This window comes from Heliconius melpomene, chromosome 9 (assembly GCF_056956725.1).
Source record: "Heliconius melpomene rosina isolate 202511_hmr_F chromosome 9, ASM5695672v1, whole genome shotgun sequence".
NCBI classification, from domain to species: Eukaryota; Metazoa; Arthropoda; class Insecta; order Lepidoptera; family Nymphalidae; genus Heliconius; species Heliconius melpomene.
The window spans coordinates 8,635,772-8,653,590 of record NC_140397.1 but is presented as its reverse complement, the minus strand read 5'-3'; the positions used below and the strand labels follow the sequence as shown (position 1 = coordinate 8,653,590).

The following is a 17,819-nucleotide window of genomic DNA, read 5'->3' as shown; positions in this document are numbered from 1 at the left end:
TTGTTAGGTCACTCCGTTCCTCACTAATTCAGCGGATTCGTTTTTAATTTATCCACTTTATATTTTTGATGATACGCGTAGTGCGTCTCACATCTTGCTCAACACGCCGACATCTCAATGTCTCAAAAATGATCTAAAATATCTCGAAAATAAGGCGGTGAGTGTTACGCGGAAAAAAGTTTGAAGCTCTTAAATGTAGTTAGTGATTCTACTAAACTAAAAATAAACACGTATTTGATGATAATTATTAGGGTTTTCCTCATAGTTATGGAAATAGAGAATGAAGTAAATTACCTTTGGGTCTCTCTACCCAAGTACCTGTATGTTTGCATGTAGGTACTGTGTGCCAGACTTGTATTAAGTTAAAAAATATAAATAATAAACAGTTAGGGATGATTGTCTCAGCAAGATAACTTTAGGAAAATTACCTAAAACTTCATTTAGTAAACATCAAATAAACGAAAGAAATATTACACAATAACCAAAAACCAAATTACAACGAATAATTACAATTAAAATTAAATTATTCTTAAATAATACGAATGCTATTGACCTACAAATGTCGCGGACTCGGTCAGTCGGCGCCGACGCGATGGAACAAGCAAATTGTTCTATTATGCGTTTGTTACGAGCAAAAACTATTCCACGCCGCCTTCGCCGCGTCACCGCGAACCATTTTTTCATTATAGACGTCTTTGTCACCTATAACCTCGTGGTAAGCGATCTGGTACATGGCTACGAGAAAGGTATCGGAACACTCATGCGCTTCGATTACAATTTTGATATAAATATTAGGCAACGGGGTCAGAAAATTATTACAGCACAGGTAGCAGAACAGGAAACATCTCAACATGAAGACAGCAATCTGTTTGCTCTGTGTGGTGGCGTGTGCCGCCGCCGTGCAGGTGGGGCTCGCTCCTGCCACCAGCTACGTGTACCGCAGCGACAACGACGGCCCCGCTAGCTTCATACAAGTGGGTGCCCATGGCTACCAGCAGCCTCAGGTCTACACGGCTCCTATACTCAGTGTACCGCATAAAGGCTTAGAGTCATACGATGTAGCACCAGTACCCTTGCCGTATGTGGCTGCGAAACCAATCATTGTTGAAGATGCCGAAGAAGACGATGGCGATAACGATTCTGATTCTGACGAAGGTTCTTACGAAAGCAGTGAAGGTGATTTAGTGGGACACGGCGTTGGGCATGGCGCGAGCTACGAAGCGGGAAGTGGCAATTCATATGACCAACAACATCACGCCGCTCACGGAGAGAAGGGCAACAAGGGATATCACAGCGTCGGCCACCACGCTAAAGGCGCTGCCGGCAATTATGGCAAGGAACACAAAGAAGGATACTTCCACGAAGAAAAAGGAGAGAAGGGTGCCCACCACGACGAAGCTGATGCCCACGGCAGCCATTTCGAAGCTGGAAAAGGATACAAAGGAGGTGACCACGGACACAAAAAGCATTTCAGCAAAGGCGAAGACGTAACCGGCTACCACAAAGTTTTCCACAAGGACGAATTCAAGAAAGACCATGACTTCTACGACGTAGCTGATAACAGCGGCAACTTCAAGAAACACGGTTTTCAGGAAGCTCATCATGGTTCGGAGGAAGGTGGCCACAAAAAGGGCGAGCACAGCGATGGAGGATTCAAGAAAGGCGGATTCGGCAAATCTGGTTACCACAACAAGGGACATTTAGATGAGGCCGAGGAAGGCCATTCAGCTGAGGAAGGTGCTGACAGCCACTACACGCACCACGGGGACTACGGCAAGAAAGGTGGTAGCAGTGACGAGAAGGAGTACGGCTTCGGTGACGGCGGCTACGGTGACGACAAACACGATGACGAATGATCTTTAATGTAGAACTGTTGACTAATTTATTGCTATTCTTGACTATTTTGTTATGTTTGATACTCGATGAAAGTGTAAATATTTTTGTATAGCAGATGTGGAAATAAATGATTATAAAAAAAGTCTTTTTTTCTTTTATAAATCGATAAAATCATTACAATATATTTCTTTTTCGACATTTCAAAGTGGACAAAGGAATTATCTTAATGGAGAACGGAGTGTCGTAACACTAGATTCCCAGGTTGCCTCTGCTTGCATGCAAAATATTTATCAAGTCATCTTGACAAAACTCGGATATCCCACTACTGTGCGCGGTAGGTTTTTTCCTTATTGAAAAACAACAGCGTTGATTTAAAATAGATTTTAAAGTATGATTAACTTAAAGCTGAAAATACGTTTTTATATAATTAAAAGGTAAATTAAAATATCTTTATTATGTACTTTAGTTTCTATTATTTAATGACGACTAAAATAGTCTAGTAAAAAGCTATAAATGAATGAAGTAGCTACACTAAAAAATAATAATGCTCTTTTGAAGTTAATGTCTAAAAATCTATCTTTTTTTATGTGGCGGACCTCAACGCTGTGGTTTTCCTTGTCACCGACGAAGTAAATAAAAAAATAATCAAATGTTCAATGTAAATAACACACACATAGTCAATCGAATCCACAAACGTCGCAGTAGCAAATAATAAAATACAACTTGTATTTTTATAAAAAAATTATTCTTATATGCTATAATTTTAAAATATACATAAGTAGGTATAAGTCTCTTAGACTTACACAGAAAGAAGAGAGCGGACCATTATGTTTGATAGTGGGTGAAATTTTAAACTTACCCTTTTCGGTTTAAAATATAAATGTTGGAAAAAAGTAAATAGTTTTAATAAGTATAGTCTAAAAATTCAAGAACGTGAACCTACTACTATAGTATATACATAGTATTATATGTTTATTCGACAATTCAAAAGTGCTTATAATAAGTTTTTTTGAATTTGAATTTGAATATACAATCTATGTTTCACTACGCTACGATATCCTCAACTTAATTATCTAATAATTATTTAAACTATAATCAATAATTAAATTTAAACGAACAATTAATTACATTAGAGATGGCCTTGAATGTTTTTGAAATCGACTTTTTTTAAATCGATACGCCGTGACGAGAAGTGACGAATCTAATCTTTAAGTTGTTTTATTGGAAATTAAATTTACAAGCATATTATTCATTTTACATAAAATATAATAATAATCGTACATGAATATTTGCAATACTAGAACACATTAGTGAAGTAATTATCTAATATTATACATTTTTTTTTTATTATTTAATTCATTCGAAACATGACATTATACTAAATAAATGTGATGCTTATTGATGTAAGTCACGTGTTAAACTGCAGAGGAAACTTAGTGTTAAGACACTATGTTACGCAAACACTCAATATCTCTAATATTGAGTGTTTGGAAGCGATTTTAACGCCGTGCCTTGTTTTGTCACCAGAGCGAAGAAATTAAAATAAGCCCTCGAGGGGGAATCAAACTCACAACCGTTGCGTTTACATTCAGACGCTACGAAGCTGCACCACCACCACCGGCTTTGGCACCTAATATGGACTTAACGAGATAAATTATGCGAAGTCATGAGATTACAATATTTACATATTCATCATATATATGACATAGTCAAAAATACAACTTATGTAACTATTACATGAATGTCATGATATTATTGAAGTACAGTTACTCCTCAACAATTATGTCAAAGCTTATATAATAGACTACCTATGTAGATTATATTAGATATTTATATAATCTAATAAAGACTTCTTAACTATTATAGCGATTTGTTTAGGCAGCTGTTACCTTGATCGATCCATGTCAGTGAACCAATTAGTTTTATCAATTAAGATGCGACCGCGCGGAACTTAATATAAGGATATAAAAAAACTTACCCTTGTTCACTAATTTCGAACAAAGGCTATATAAACTAAACAGAACGCATGTATGTCAGTGTCGTAACCTACTTTGATTGCGAAAGATCCAATAAAAAATTAGGACATAATGCATAAGAAATTATTTTTTGTGCTGTCACTGACTTCAATTTTATGCTGTACTGATTCATCGCCAGTTAATTTAGGTTCACTGGAGTACGATAATCTTGACACGGATTTATCTAAATTAAAATATGAACCTAACGATGGAGACCTAGAAGAGTTTTTTAAAACTCCAAGTAAAAAAAGCTCTAGTGAGCAAAATAATAGTGAAAAAGAAAAAACTAAAACAAGCATTTCTGGATTTAAAAAGACGAACACCGATGATGAAGGATTAAAAGTAAAATATGATTTAGAAAGCTTGAAGAAATTTTTAAAACAAATAGGATTACACGACGCAGGGTCTTATGATGATGGTGCAATATATGGAATAGCTAAAGGTTTGGCGGCAAAAGGAGTAGGCGTCACTGGAAATGAAGAAAGAAAATACAAAAAGGGGATTAAATCTAAGGGATTTCACAAAATTTCCCATAAAGATGAATATAACAAAGATAACGAATTTTATGTAGAAGACGAAACCAGTGGAGTAATAAAGAAGATAGGTGCCAAAGGTATTGGATTTGAATTAGGTGGAGGTGCTGGTATCAAGAAAGGATATTTCCATCATGACCATGATAAAGGATTATTTGGGAAAGAAGGTGTTTCTGATAAGGCAGCCCTCAGTAAAGAGTATGATGGGTACGCTGATTCTCAAGGATTTGATGCCTATTTCAAAAGTGACAAATAATTTAAATGTGAAAAATATTTGTTATGCCACTTGATTACTGTGTTTTAGGTAATGTGTAATAAAAGTACATAAACTAATATATCATACCAAGCTTTACATCAATTTTTTCAATTGTAAATCACTCAAAAATGAAATGCGTTCGTGATTGCAAAATTACCAACGTAATCTTAATAGCCGTGTCTCATATCGGGTATATTTAACAAGATTGGAATTGTATTGACATAGTGTGGTATGTAATATGTAAGCTAAATACATTTCTATTAACTATGGATTCTAAATATGTCTACATTAAAGGTATGTAAAGCTAATTAACCTTATCGGATGCTCTTAATTAGGTTTATGCTTTTTTCTTGTTATAGTTAAAAAATAACGTAACTTTTTTCAGCTTTATTATATGTTGGATGTTTAAAGTTTATTTATTGTTTCAATTCAATACCCTCTTATATTTATGATCAGTCGTGTTGTGGTGTTTCTCCATATGGAGCTCAAGCATATTATCCATTTATGCTGAATTCAGAAACTGATCCTTTTATGAGTGGACAAAAAATCTTTGGCCTCAACTTTCCACCACCGATTGTGAATCCTGATGAAATAGAAGGATCACAGAAAGCTTACAGCTGCTCACAAATTCTGTGCTTTGAAGACACGACGTCTCCAGTATGTGCCTGTAATTTTAACACAGGCAATGTTGTGACATTTAAAAATAGTTGTGATGTGGATAAGCACAACTGTAGATTTGATACAGGTAAGAAGTTTCGGAAGACATTTCTTTTTCTGTATTTCCTGCTGAGGATAAAACGTGAAGTTAAAAGAAAATAATTAAAATAACCAACTATGTAATAAATTCAAGTATTTTAAAATTAGTTATGTCCTTAGAACAATGAAGGAAGCATTCGAAACAATTATAGTATTTTTTTATTTTTCAAATAGTTACTAATAGTAATAAACATATAATTATTTAATAGGATAATGGAGTGTCTTTACCTCTGCATTCTCTGCAGTGTATTGGATACATTGATTCACTTATTTATTATAATATAACACAGGCACAAATAATTATATACCTAGCATATTTCCGTGCTAATAGTATTTTGTTTTATTTACAGCATTTAAAATAATTATAAACGAAATTTGCCCATGGGAATTCCAATCACGTCGCAATATCAATAATGACCTTGAATTGGACTACAGTGATCCCAAGTACTATAACTAACTTAAGATAAAAACTATTTAAAACTTTACAAAGTGCCTGTTTTTTTAAATATTTGTTTTATTTTACATAACCTTTTTATCCTTCTTATTTAGAAACCTTTTTTTATTATCAATAAATCGAATATAAAAGATCATAAATTAAAAAGTACTTCAATGTATAATATTATTACTAGAAATTTATTATTAAGACAAAGAAATAATAAAATTAATTATATATTTGGTCTTCTCAGTTGTCACATTCAATTCCATTATAAGTTTATTAATAAAACTCGAATGAGCACAAGCAATACTGTTCTTTTATATAACAAAATAATTAAACATAGAATTATTAAATTGATTTTGGTGAAATAAAAACTCTTAAAGATGTTTACAAGTATTTCAATACATTATATTTGTTGTTTTGTTTTGGATTACATACAAGTTTATCGATAAAAGTCGATACAGTAAAAATAAAAATAAAAAACTATAAAACGATGACACATATTTTTTGTCTATGCCCCTGTAAGGTTGTCAGTTGTAATGTCAAATGTCAATAACTCTATAGTCTCTGCACATCTAAATGAACTGAAGTGTTTGTGTTAATGATTGTGAAACAAAGAATATTAGATATACGAAATAAATGAGGCTCGGTGGAAACCTTAGCAACACTCATGAGTACGGAAGAGACTCTGTTGAATCTAGATTTCGACAAAACAGCTATAACAGCTCCCGATGACGGCGTGGTATCACTGTCCAGTAGTGCTGAGGACATTTGTTTAGTGCCAGAGGTCGGTTTCGAAGGAAACCTGGATTCACCAGGCGTAAATCGTGAGTCGCAGCCGCTGCTCGGCGGCCGCGGCGACCTGGAAGTATCCTTCAACCATTTCCCAGGTATTCATTGTGAAACAATTGATTTGCTTACGACTGCTATGTCGCCTTAATTAATAATGGCTATACATTTCCTTTTATTAGTAAGCTTAGTCATCGATACAAATTATGTAATATTGATATTTTAATCATTGCATGGATAATAAATTTCTTAGTATATCTGGCTAAAATATCGTAAAAGCTAAATCACTGCCCATCTCGTACTGTCAATTCGCCAAAATTCAACATACGCATATATCACCTTGACACAAAACTTATTATCCTCCACATCTGTTATTGTTTTTCTTCTGAATTGTAATTTGTATTGAACAAACTTCAAGTTAAAGCTAATACTGTTACACAAAAAAAGTAGTTATTTCTGTAAACATGGTGTCTGAAGGTAGGCACAGATTAAAATTTTCATGTCAATTTTCAGTGGAGCATAACAGCTGTGTGATTTTAAGTCATTCTTTTCAGTAACTCAATTATGATGGAATTTGCTTTACAATGTAGTGAGTCAACAATTTAAGTTATGATTTCCTTTTTATAGTAATATAATAAATATGTAAATACTTACTTAAGTTTAATAAATACTTATTAATTTCATTTCTTAAAATGTCTGCCATGAAACTAAATGTCCATATGGCATGTTATTTCAATTAAATGTTTACTATCTGACTCATACGAGAGCTCTACATAAAATATAAGCCTAATATCTTAATTTATTTTTATTTATTATCTTTTTATCTAATCTTATAATAAACTAGGAGCTTATTTTCTTATTACAAATTACTTGCATTTAATCAAAAAATCATAGACAATATTTACATTATAAATATTGAAATATGATTATAAATTGAAACATATTAAAACAAGAGTGTCTTTGAGTGTCTTAATACATTTAGTACGATTTAAAAAAAAAGTTATAATATTATTTTATATAATATTAACATTGAGGTAAAGCTTCATGCTTTTTCCTGCATAACAAAGTGGGCAGATATAACATACCACTGGCTTGAATTGAAGAATTATTCTAATGTTGCATAGTCTATGTATCGGAGGAGGCTATAGGTTGCGTTATGTTACGTTAATCATTTGGATGTCACCCACTTGCAGTTAGTTACGTAGGTACCTTCCAATCTTAGAATGTGTCATACACATCTGCTTATTTATTTTCATTTGAAGTGCGAAGCTGCAGGTAAATTTAAACATTGCATGTTGGTGGAGCTCAACGCCGCCCCATGCTGCGTTACGCGAGGATATGATATATATTAAATATATAATTTTTCAAATGGGAATCAAACTCATGAGTGACCTGTCGCGTTTATAGTCGCACGCTTGTGCTTTGGCTTTACAATCAGACACCAGCATTGATAGATATTGATAATAAAATATATATTTCAATATATAATATAGGTTTCTGCTCTTTTTAACCTTTAATCTAAAGGAAACCTTTGACTCGTGCGTTGAGTAGTCGCTTCAATTATTTATATACAAAAAAAAACAAAAGATAATGAATACTTTCAATGATATTATAATTATCTTAAAATAGTACGTAACTAAAATGCTGTAATGTAACTAATACATACATGTCCTCATTAAATTTATTAGGATTTTATGAATGGCTTTGGGTTCAAATCAGATACTTGTAAATATTTAAGCAGGGTATATTTACCAGTAATGGTAGCTGTGTTGTATCTCTAACAGTTAAACAAACAACTTACCTCTTATAGGACCACTTTGGTATCCGTTTGTCTGTCTGTTTGTTAAGACCCTTTTTGTCAAAAGGTTGTGATGATTTTTTAAATAATATACGGTAATACTGGATTACCCGTTAGTACCGGACACTGTCTAGACTTTACTAATCCAGTCTAGACATTGAACAGCAGGTTAACTAACAGCATAACGTTGTACGGAAAAGGGAGAACGTAAGTTCAATTCTATAGCTATTCTTATATCATAGCCACTATAAAATATTAGGAAATTTTTTTGATATTTAAGATAAATGTATTTATTTTATTCTTCATTTTCTTGAGAAATTCAAATTAGCATTTTGTCCAATTCAGCTAGGAAGCATTTTTATTTTTTAATAGGTTTGAACTTTAAGTATCTTTAGATTGTACGTGCACTATATAGATTGTAAGGCGGCGGTTATGAGTTCGATCCCACTCGGAGGAATGAATTATTATACATTAATGTTTTCATTTCTTCACTCTGGCACAAAGGCAAAAGCCCGGCGCCAAGTTCCGTCACTAAACACAAAATAACGAAGTGTCTCAACACTAGGTTTCATCCTATATTCGTGAAGCTAATATAGACTGTCGCAATTAGTCACGATGGTGTCAAATTTATAATACCCACAGTTATTACCTCGATTCTATACAAGGATACATGATACATTGAAATTGGAGTCGACCGCAGTTAAGGTACTTCGACCCTAATTGAATATCCTCCCTCGGGGGGGCCCTTATCACACCCTGGCATTGTTTGTTAATAATGCCAACTAACTATGTACTAACTAACCGTCACGTTTACAATCAGATTCTGTGCCGCCGCGACGAGCGCAAGAAGAATATAATTTCAAGTTATAAAATGTTTTGTAATGAACCCTAGAAGCCTATGGAATTTGAGGCCAAAAATAAATGTCTCTTTCGAAACCTGTTCGAAAAGGAAAATTTATATTTATTATGTACCTATTATAGAAAATTAAATCAAAAATTATCATTTAGGCCAGTTGCGACGCAGGGGCGGGCACAAGCGTACGACTGTAAACGCGACAAGTCGTGGGTTCGACTCGTGACTCGTGGAAATGAAATATTTAATATTTTCATTTCGGCGTTTATTTCCGCCCCTAAACACGCAATGCTAGAATTCGACAGGAAGTTTGGAACTGAGTGTTATTGATTTCAAGATTTTTTGCACTATTTCAACCGCTTTACCATTCAAAACATAATGGCTTGAAAAGTGGTAGGCGTGGTGGATGGAGGGTCTTGCCACTAGGGTCCCTCTGCCTATCCTGCTATATGCGGGATACAGCGTGAAGCTATTTTTTTATATTTCTACCACAAGGCACTGCGACAGTGTTTATTGTTTTTGTTTGGTTTTGGTCTGATTCTTATAAGTAGTACATTCAACGTTGGCGTTGCGCCAACTAAACATCAAAAGGTGAAGGTTTCACAGAGAGACATACGAGTACACACATATGTATGTAGGTACGTGTCTCTAGCAAGTAGAACACGAGAACAATAAATGTATTTTCATAAATGCATAACTCGGATAGTCACTAAGAAGCTGACTTTCAACTAGCTTTATTTACCTATGGCTTTCTTCATATGGGCAAATGTAATTTTTATTTTATATATATCTTTTCTTGTGTGTGCAATAAAGAATATTCTACTCTATTCTATTCTTTATTCCATACATTACGCAGTGTGGGAGGTGACTCTGACCGCAGGTACGAGTATAGTAGGTTACATCGAAATGATTAACGTGATGCAATAGAGCCTGTAGCATTTAAGCAAACCGAACCAGCTAATCCTGTCGTCCCCGAGACAATTACACTTCAGGTTTATAATATACTATTATACTCTTCATAAATATGATAGCAGTATACGGTGATGGTCTCTTCTATGAATATTGTCAATGTTAACGTCCCTTTAGTATCCCTTCGCTCTGAAATCTAATTCATACAGAATTTTTACTAAATTCATTAAAAAATAATTGAGGCCAGGCGTGGCGCAGGGGGGCAAACGAGATCGGTTGTGACTTAGACCCTCGAGGAAATGAAATATTTATTTAAATTTATTTACATTTCTTCTCTCTGGTGTCGAGGCAAAACGCGGTGTTGAATTCCGCCTCTCAACTTATTATATTCCTCCAGAATTCGGTGAGAAATGGGGAACGGAGTGACTTAACAATAGGGTCCCTCTGCCTACTCTGCTGTGTGCGGATACAGCGTGGTGGTTAGGTTATAGCTTATTTTTTTACTTTACTGAACTTTACTAAAGTGTTAAGGCACTCCGTTCCCCACGCACCGCATAATTTTCGAAACATCTCTTGAGTGGCGCGGAACGTCCTGTTACCAGAATTGGGATTCTACAGAGTAGGAATCAAATTCACAGCCGTCACGTTTACAATCAAACGCTGAGCTGCTGCTCTTCCACGGTGTTATATAAATGAGTGACATGTTTCTCCATTCTCCACTTTTTGCCAAGATGCAGACTTAAGAAACAAGTGACGCAACAGTTAACCTCGATACGCTGACGGCAGTATTATACATATTTATCGAACTCGCAACCTTCGCGGTCACACGTGACGACTTGGTGACATTAATTCTTAAGATCGTTACCGTAACCAGTACGCACAGTAATAAAAATAGTCTACATTTTTTATGACCTATTATTTTACTAATAGTTACAATATTACTTTTAAAATGCTGGTGTATTTGATTTTACATTGGTTATGGGTTCATTCCATACTTGGAGACATGATTATATTAAAATACCGTTCCCAACGTGGCGCTGTGGCACAAATTAACGCGACGATTGTGGGTTCGATTCCCACTCGTGAGATTGAAATGTTTCATATTTTCATTTTCTCACTCTAATACCGAGGCAAACAGCTTAGTGTTAGAGCTTACGCTGCTATATATATTGATAGGTCGCGTAAACCTAAAATAAATAAATATTTAAAATAATAAAAAGGAAAAAAATATATTTTTCATTTCCTCGAGTGGAAATCGAACCTGCGGCATAACTCGCCTCAGAAAGTACAATAATTGATTTTAAATGCATTAAAGAGTATTATTATTTGTTTCTAACAATGATTTCTCCGCAGTTTTAGTTTATAAATATTTTGTGCATATTCCAGATGACCCACAGTTCAGCGAGCTGCTGTGGCAGGCGGAGGTGGCCGTCGACAATGGTATATTCCCAGAGAGGATATACCAGGGCTCCAGTGGGTCCTACTTCGTTAAGAATCCCGGCGGGGTAAGAATTAATTTATAGATATTATTTAGATTTATAGTATATTTTTTAATTGTATTTTATTTAGTAAATCATTTAAAAAAAAGGTTGTATTGTGTATACTATAAAATACTAGCCATCTAAACGTGGTCTCGTCCGCTTAAAGTTATTCATCTATTATAGCCAAATTATACAAAATCTTTACATAAATTGTAGCTGTTACTCTGATATATATGCTATATTACTGAACACGCAAAACCTGGAATTCGAAGGGAATGTGGAAATGCGTAAATAGAGAGAATCTAGAGTCAAGATTCTCTCTATTTACATTTCTTTCCATTACGTACAGAAGTGCTGCGAAGAAGCGTAGGGTTGAAATTTAGCAAGTAAGATCCTTGGGGAGGAGGAAGTCTCGAAATACTAACGGAAACGGGAAAAACAGAACTATACATGTTATAGTTTACGCAAACAAACTTACGAGCTTAATTATTATTTTACAAAATGTAGAATAAAAATATAAAATAAATTAAAATATAGTCCTTTGCCTTTAGTAAAGTTCAACCATAAAAGCCTTCGTTAAAACAGGTTGAACGCTATTGAAGCAAGTTGCGTAAATTTCATAATTAAAATTGTATTGACTATAATTTGTAATATTGGTCGTTGACGTAGCCTCGTTACTTGCGTAATGCGAATTTTTGTTAGTATAATGAGGTGACGCACATGGTTGAGCAACGTGGTTGCGGGTTCCATTCCGCATGGGGGGTTGTTGAGTTGAGTTCCGCAACTCAACGCCGCTGTTCCATTCCCTAATGTATTTCATATATTTCATTTGCAATCGCACCCCAAACCGTTACGTTTACAGCCGCACGCTTGTGTGTCTGCACCACGACTAGCCTCAAATATTTCTTTCTCTAAATTCTTTCTTTATATCAATAGATATAATCTAACATGACTAATATACCTACTGCTCTTTAAAACAAATCAAATTGTCATTATTAAGTCAATATTACTGATTTGAAATATAAATGTGACATTTAAATCAGTAATATAGGCTAAATGTCATATACAATTTGACGTTAGTAGAGCACAGATAAATAATTCCTTTACGGGGTTAAGATAACCATTAGTCTGGTCATCTTTTTTGGTCGTAAGGATACAGCATTGTTTAAATAAAACAAAATGTAATAATTATGATATATTTATTATTGGATATTTTATGTTTTTTTTTCGATATCTGCTTACTGCCACAAGACAAAGCGCGGCGTTGAACCTGACCTGCTACACAAATGTCTTGATAATTACTTGAAGCGTGAGGCTGAAAAAAAAGTCATTAAAATAACTAAAGCATATGAAGATAATATGAATGTATCTATGTACTACATACAGTTATTCTTTCATTTATGATCTATTATCACAAAATCGAATCCTAAACATTAACTAAAATTATTTTCCAGAAAATAATAGGCGTGTTCAAACCAAAGGACGAGGAGCCGTACGGCAGGTTAAATCCAAAATGGACCAAATGGATGCATAAGTTGTGCTGTCCGTGTTGCTTCGGCAGGTCCTGTCTCATCCCCAACCAGGGGTACCTGTCGGAGGCGGGCGCCAGCCTCGTGGACTCCAAGATTGGGTTACGGATAGTACCAAAGACTAGGGTGAGTGTTTTTTGAGTGAAATTATATAGATAGCGGGTTTCTTTAACCATTTCCAATTTTATTTTACCGTTTTCACTTTGTTTGTTCCTACACTTGGGTCGTAAGTCCCTCTGCAACGCGATGGGCCCGGCACCCGCACGGTGAATCCATGGATTGCTAAGGAGTTTCTTCTCTTGTGTGTTGAGTGTCATAACACTAGGTTCTCAGGTTCCTTCTACCTACCCTGGTACGTCGACTATCGTGCATCTAAAGAATATATTTGGGAAGTGTTTAGTAGAGATGAAAGATACAAAATGGATGTAAAAAAACATATTGCTAAATGCCCCCCATAATAGGTTTTGTCGTATATCTCCCAAGTACAGAAGAGATGTTTTACAGTTTTTATTATATGTATAGATTACGCACAAGATGTTGTCTTTTAAATTATAAAATACAAGAAACAATGACAACAATTTCAGGTGGTGAAGCTGGTGTCGGAAACATTCAACTACCTGCGCATAGACCGCGAGCGCTCGCGGCTGAAGCGCGCCATCACCGAGCAGTTCCCCAATTTACGGTTTAATAGAATGGGATTACCGCCTAAGGTATTATTTTTTTGTTTTTATACATGTATTATTACTTAGCTTTTCTTATATATATTTATACTTTGGGATTTGTACATTTACCTATAGTCTATTCATTTTGTCATGAGACAAAATGTAAACAAAGTAATAAGGTTTCTAAAACTTTTTGTAACCTTTTAATTTATATTTAATTTGGTCCAGGTTTACTTATGTTTCTAAAATATAAAAAATACAGTTAACATAACAAAATAATAATAAAAACAACAACACTAGCAACGGAAGGTTCCGTTGCTAGTTTTGTTCTACTACTGTTTTATGAACAAATTGACAATTGTATTCTAAAATTTATTATTATAGTATTAAAACACGTCTCAAATTTGAGAATAAGCTTGCTTTTACATGTCATTATTCAATCAATTAGGTAATTAATGTAAACATTATTGTTAAAAATTAAGAGAATAATTTATGGTATCATACCAAACCATTAGATTTGAAATTTGATTTTTACAATTTTTCAAGCTTTTGAATATGAAAACAATCTTTTTTTATTATTATTATATTTGTATCTTTACAATATATTTTTTTAAATTGTACATGTGCAATTTTATTGAATTTTAAAATATATTTTGAAAAATCATTTCATCATCGATGAAATCGATAAATTTTAATCATTAATTAATAAACTCTATAGACATCGTTCATTATAAATCCTTTTCAGAAGTTTTTTGTTAACTCATATTACGTATATGTATGTACTAGCGGCCCACTCGCGGTTTCACCCGCGTGAACTATGTTATTATTAATTTCTGTCTCCATGGCTACGTCCTAGTGACGTCTATGCAAAATTTGAGACTCCTAGCATTTAGTAACGAATGACAAAGACAAATGTCATTAGTAACGAAGTTTCATACAAACCTTCAACCCCAAAAACAACCCCTTAGAAGTCGAATATTACAAATTCCCGTCTTAGCGAGCACCTACGTCCTATAAGTAACTCCTATGCAAAATTTCAGATTCCTAGCACTTGTAGTTTATAAGATTTCGTGATGAGTGAGTGACCTTTCGATTTTATATATATAGATGTATGTGGACGTTTCTGTTTCCAGGTGGGATCCTTCCAAGTGTTTGTAGAAGGTTACAAAGACGCGGACTATTGGTTAAGGCGCTTCGAACAAGAACCGCCGTCGTCACAAGTTATGGACACGTGAGTCTTTTGATATTACAGGGTAGGCCGCGCTTTATCTCAACACTATTTATGACGACGACTTACTTGACGATATTTTATATGTAACTGATTGCTAGCAGGATTAGGGTACGTGAAACCTATTATCCAAATTGCGTATTGAGTTGCGAAACTCGATGCCGCTCTTCTTCTATTAACTTATAACTCGAATTTCTTGTATATATCAGTTTCCAGCTGCAGTTTGAGCGGCTTGTGGTGCTGGACTACATTATACGCAACACCGACCGCGGCAACGACAACTGGCTGATTAAGTACGACGTTGATGCCGACCACGGCATGACTGAACCCTCGGTGAGATATATATATATATATATATATATATATATATATTTATATACACAAAATCATATACATCGTGGAAGCGCCTGCACTCCTTTTAATGGACGGGAGCAGTTTTCATTCTCAAACAACATCCCAGAACAAGAAAAGGATATCTCTTGTTCCATTTTACGTAATTATTTATTTTTTATAACTAGAGAAACAATTGACGCGTATTATAATAGACGTTGGCATACGGCAACGCCATTGCAACGTTTATGTCACTTTATAAACATAAATATGTAAATAATATCCAATTTATTTGTGTATGTATATGTAATGTTTTATTTATTGATTTAATGTACTTTATAAGCATTATCATTAAAAAATATAGGCGTTCTGCACTTCTCCTATAAACTATAAGTGTAAACCCTTATAAACTATAAGTGTGCCAAATTTCATACTCGTTCGTCCGCGCAATTTTCGCAAAAATAAGTCCAAAATCTTTGCTTCACGTATTATAAATATAAAAAAACCTAAACAATATTGAACCGCCGATACCTACGACCAGATTCATTAAAAACTTAGTGAAATTGTCATTGTAAAATAAAAAGCCATGTGTTAAGAATTATGCACACAGAAACTAACCTATTCATGAAATCAAGTTGTAGATATTATTATATACTACCAATATTGTATCACTGTTGTCTTAAATTTTGACACAGGAAAGGACTTTACGTGAAGCGACTGATATCAAAAACTCAAATATATATTTCTCTATTCCGCAGGAGTGGGGTGCGAGCTCCGGCGGCCCGTCCATCCGCATCGCAGCCATCGACAACGGGCTGGCGTTCCCGTTCAAGCACCCGGACTCGTGGCGCGCGTACCCGTATCACTGGGCGTGGTTGCCGCACGCCAAGCGCCCCTTCAGTCAGCACACGCGCGACCTGGTGCTGCCTCTGCTGTCGGATATGCATTTTGTGCAGGAGCTGTGTGATGATCTGCACACTTTGTTTAGGGTGAGTTAGATTTATTATTTTTAAGTGTTATTTTTAGCTAATTGCCTTATCCCTAGCGAGATAGCTAGAACAAACGTAGGGCCAAACGCTGTTTTTTATATAATTAATTAATTAGTGAAATATTGCAAATATATTAAACTTGCAACACTTAATTTTAAAAAAATATGTTTTTTTTTGGTAGGTAACTTTACTGGGTAGACAAAAAAGGAAGAAGAAATTTTCCATGTGTCTACATCTAATATTAGTGGTTATCCCTAATTTATGTTACAAGAATTACATGATTTCCCCTCTCATCCTCTTTTTGTTATAGCTGGTCACTGTGTGACCCCTTATCCAATGTGACGTAATATTTTTTCCATCCAAAAATAACTAAATTACAACATCAGAAATGAGATTTGTTTACAAAATTTTCGTTTTATAGTACTTAGATATTGAAAATTTTAAGTTGTCTATTTTGACACGCAGTGTCACATTTAGGATAAGGGGGCGGAGCCGCGCTTGTGCCCAGTACTGTATATAATGTATAACGTGAGTTGACTGCCCGCAGCAAGACAAAGGCTTCGACCGTGGCCTGTTCGAGCGACAGATGTCGGTGATGCGCGGACAGCTGCTCAACCTCACGCAGGCGCTCAAGGACGGCAAGAGCCCCGTGCAGCTCGTGCAGATGCCCGCCGTCGTCGTCGAGAGGTACGTGCTGACAGACACACATACAACACCACACACAGACACACTTTGAATGTATCTTGAACACCTTCAAATTTAAATTTATAAATAGACAGTAAATAAACTGCGCGTTTTGGTTTTATACACTAATCGTTAAATGAATATTAAAACCTTTTAAAATAAAGCCCTTGTCTGTCACAAGCACAGCGTCCAACTGTAAACGTGACGGTTGTGTGTTTGATTCCTACACACTTCGGTTGCAACATAAAATGCGGCGTTGAGTTCCACCAGTCAGCGCGGACTATTTTAACACTAAGTCCTCTTTGCTATATGTGAGGTATGACGTCATTCATTCTAAATCTTACGCTCATACCTTATGTTCCCTACCGCGTTCAACTTGCATTTAGATGGTAGCACAGATTTAAATATAAGACTTTTCTTGCTTTTGCTTATTTTATTTCCGAATGAACATTGAGCATAAGTACAGAAAACCTAGCTTCAAGGCGGTCCGTGGCGGTCCGTGGGCCGTACTGTATTACAGATTACATAATACAAAACAAACACCTATACTTTATTTAAATTAAAATAACAAATATAATAAACCAAACATACAATCAAACATACAGGTCGAAGAGCGGCACGACGTCGTCGCGTTTCTTCGACTCGTTCCAGCAGCGCTTCCAACACAAGTCGCCGTTCTTCTCGTGGTGGTGACCGCGGACCACCACCATCACCACCACTACTGCAGGTGAGTAC

General features: G+C 35.1%; 4 protein-coding genes across 6 annotated transcripts in view; all 4 read left to right on the top strand.

Annotated features, from left to right (window-relative positions):
• The first annotated feature begins 567 nt into the window (after nucleotides 1–567).
• Nucleotides 568–1,972, top strand: LOC146536483 (uncharacterized). Its single transcript, XM_085190302.1, has one exon. It carries the CDS (start codon nucleotides 852–854, stop codon nucleotides 1,854–1,856), a length of 1,005 nt encoding a protein of 334 aa, XP_085046428.1. The 5' UTR covers nucleotides 568–851; the 3' UTR covers nucleotides 1,857–1,972.
• Nucleotides 1,973–3,726: 1,754 nt separating this feature from the next.
• On the top strand, nucleotides 3,727–4,959 carry LOC146536482 (uncharacterized). Its single transcript, XM_085190462.1, has one exon. It carries the CDS (start codon nucleotides 3,924–3,926, stop codon nucleotides 4,638–4,640), a length of 717 nt encoding a protein of 238 aa, XP_085046588.1. The 5' UTR covers nucleotides 3,727–3,923; the 3' UTR covers nucleotides 4,641–4,959.
• A 70-nt stretch (nucleotides 4,960–5,029) lies between these two features.
• On the top strand, nucleotides 5,030–5,892 carry LOC146536481 (uncharacterized). Its single transcript, XM_085190463.1, has 2 exons — nucleotides 5,030–5,385; nucleotides 5,747–5,892. The coding sequence occupies exons 1-2, from the start codon at nucleotides 5,145–5,147 to the stop codon at nucleotides 5,851–5,853; spliced, it is 348 nt and encodes a 115-aa protein (XP_085046589.1). The 5' UTR covers nucleotides 5,030–5,144; the 3' UTR covers nucleotides 5,854–5,892.
• Nucleotides 5,893–6,372: 480 nt separating this feature from the next.
• The window catches only part of Pi4KIIalpha (phosphatidylinositol 4-kinase II alpha), a 15,697-nt gene continuing 4,250 nt past the window's right edge, over nucleotides 6,373–17,819 (top strand). The window contains exons 1-9 of one of the 3 annotated variants that reach the window (XM_085189976.1): nucleotides 6,373–6,722; nucleotides 11,568–11,686; nucleotides 13,117–13,317; nucleotides 13,776–13,901; nucleotides 14,987–15,084; nucleotides 15,291–15,414; nucleotides 16,170–16,400; nucleotides 16,948–17,087; nucleotides 17,690–17,811. In XM_085189976.1, the coding sequence (XP_085046102.1) occupies nucleotides 6,503–6,722; nucleotides 11,568–11,686; nucleotides 13,117–13,317; nucleotides 13,776–13,901; nucleotides 14,987–15,084; nucleotides 15,291–15,414; nucleotides 16,170–16,400; nucleotides 16,948–17,087; nucleotides 17,690–17,777 (1,347 nt within the window). In that variant the 5' untranslated portion in view covers nucleotides 6,373–6,502 and the 3' untranslated portion in view covers nucleotides 17,778–17,811. Of the gene's footprint in view, nucleotides 6,723–7,170; nucleotides 7,211–11,567; nucleotides 11,687–13,116; nucleotides 13,318–13,775; nucleotides 13,902–14,986; nucleotides 15,085–15,290; nucleotides 15,415–16,169; nucleotides 16,401–16,947; nucleotides 17,088–17,689; nucleotides 17,816–17,819 lie in introns of those variants that run through there. The other 2 variants (XM_085189977.1, XM_085189979.1) reach the window with 2 other exon arrangements.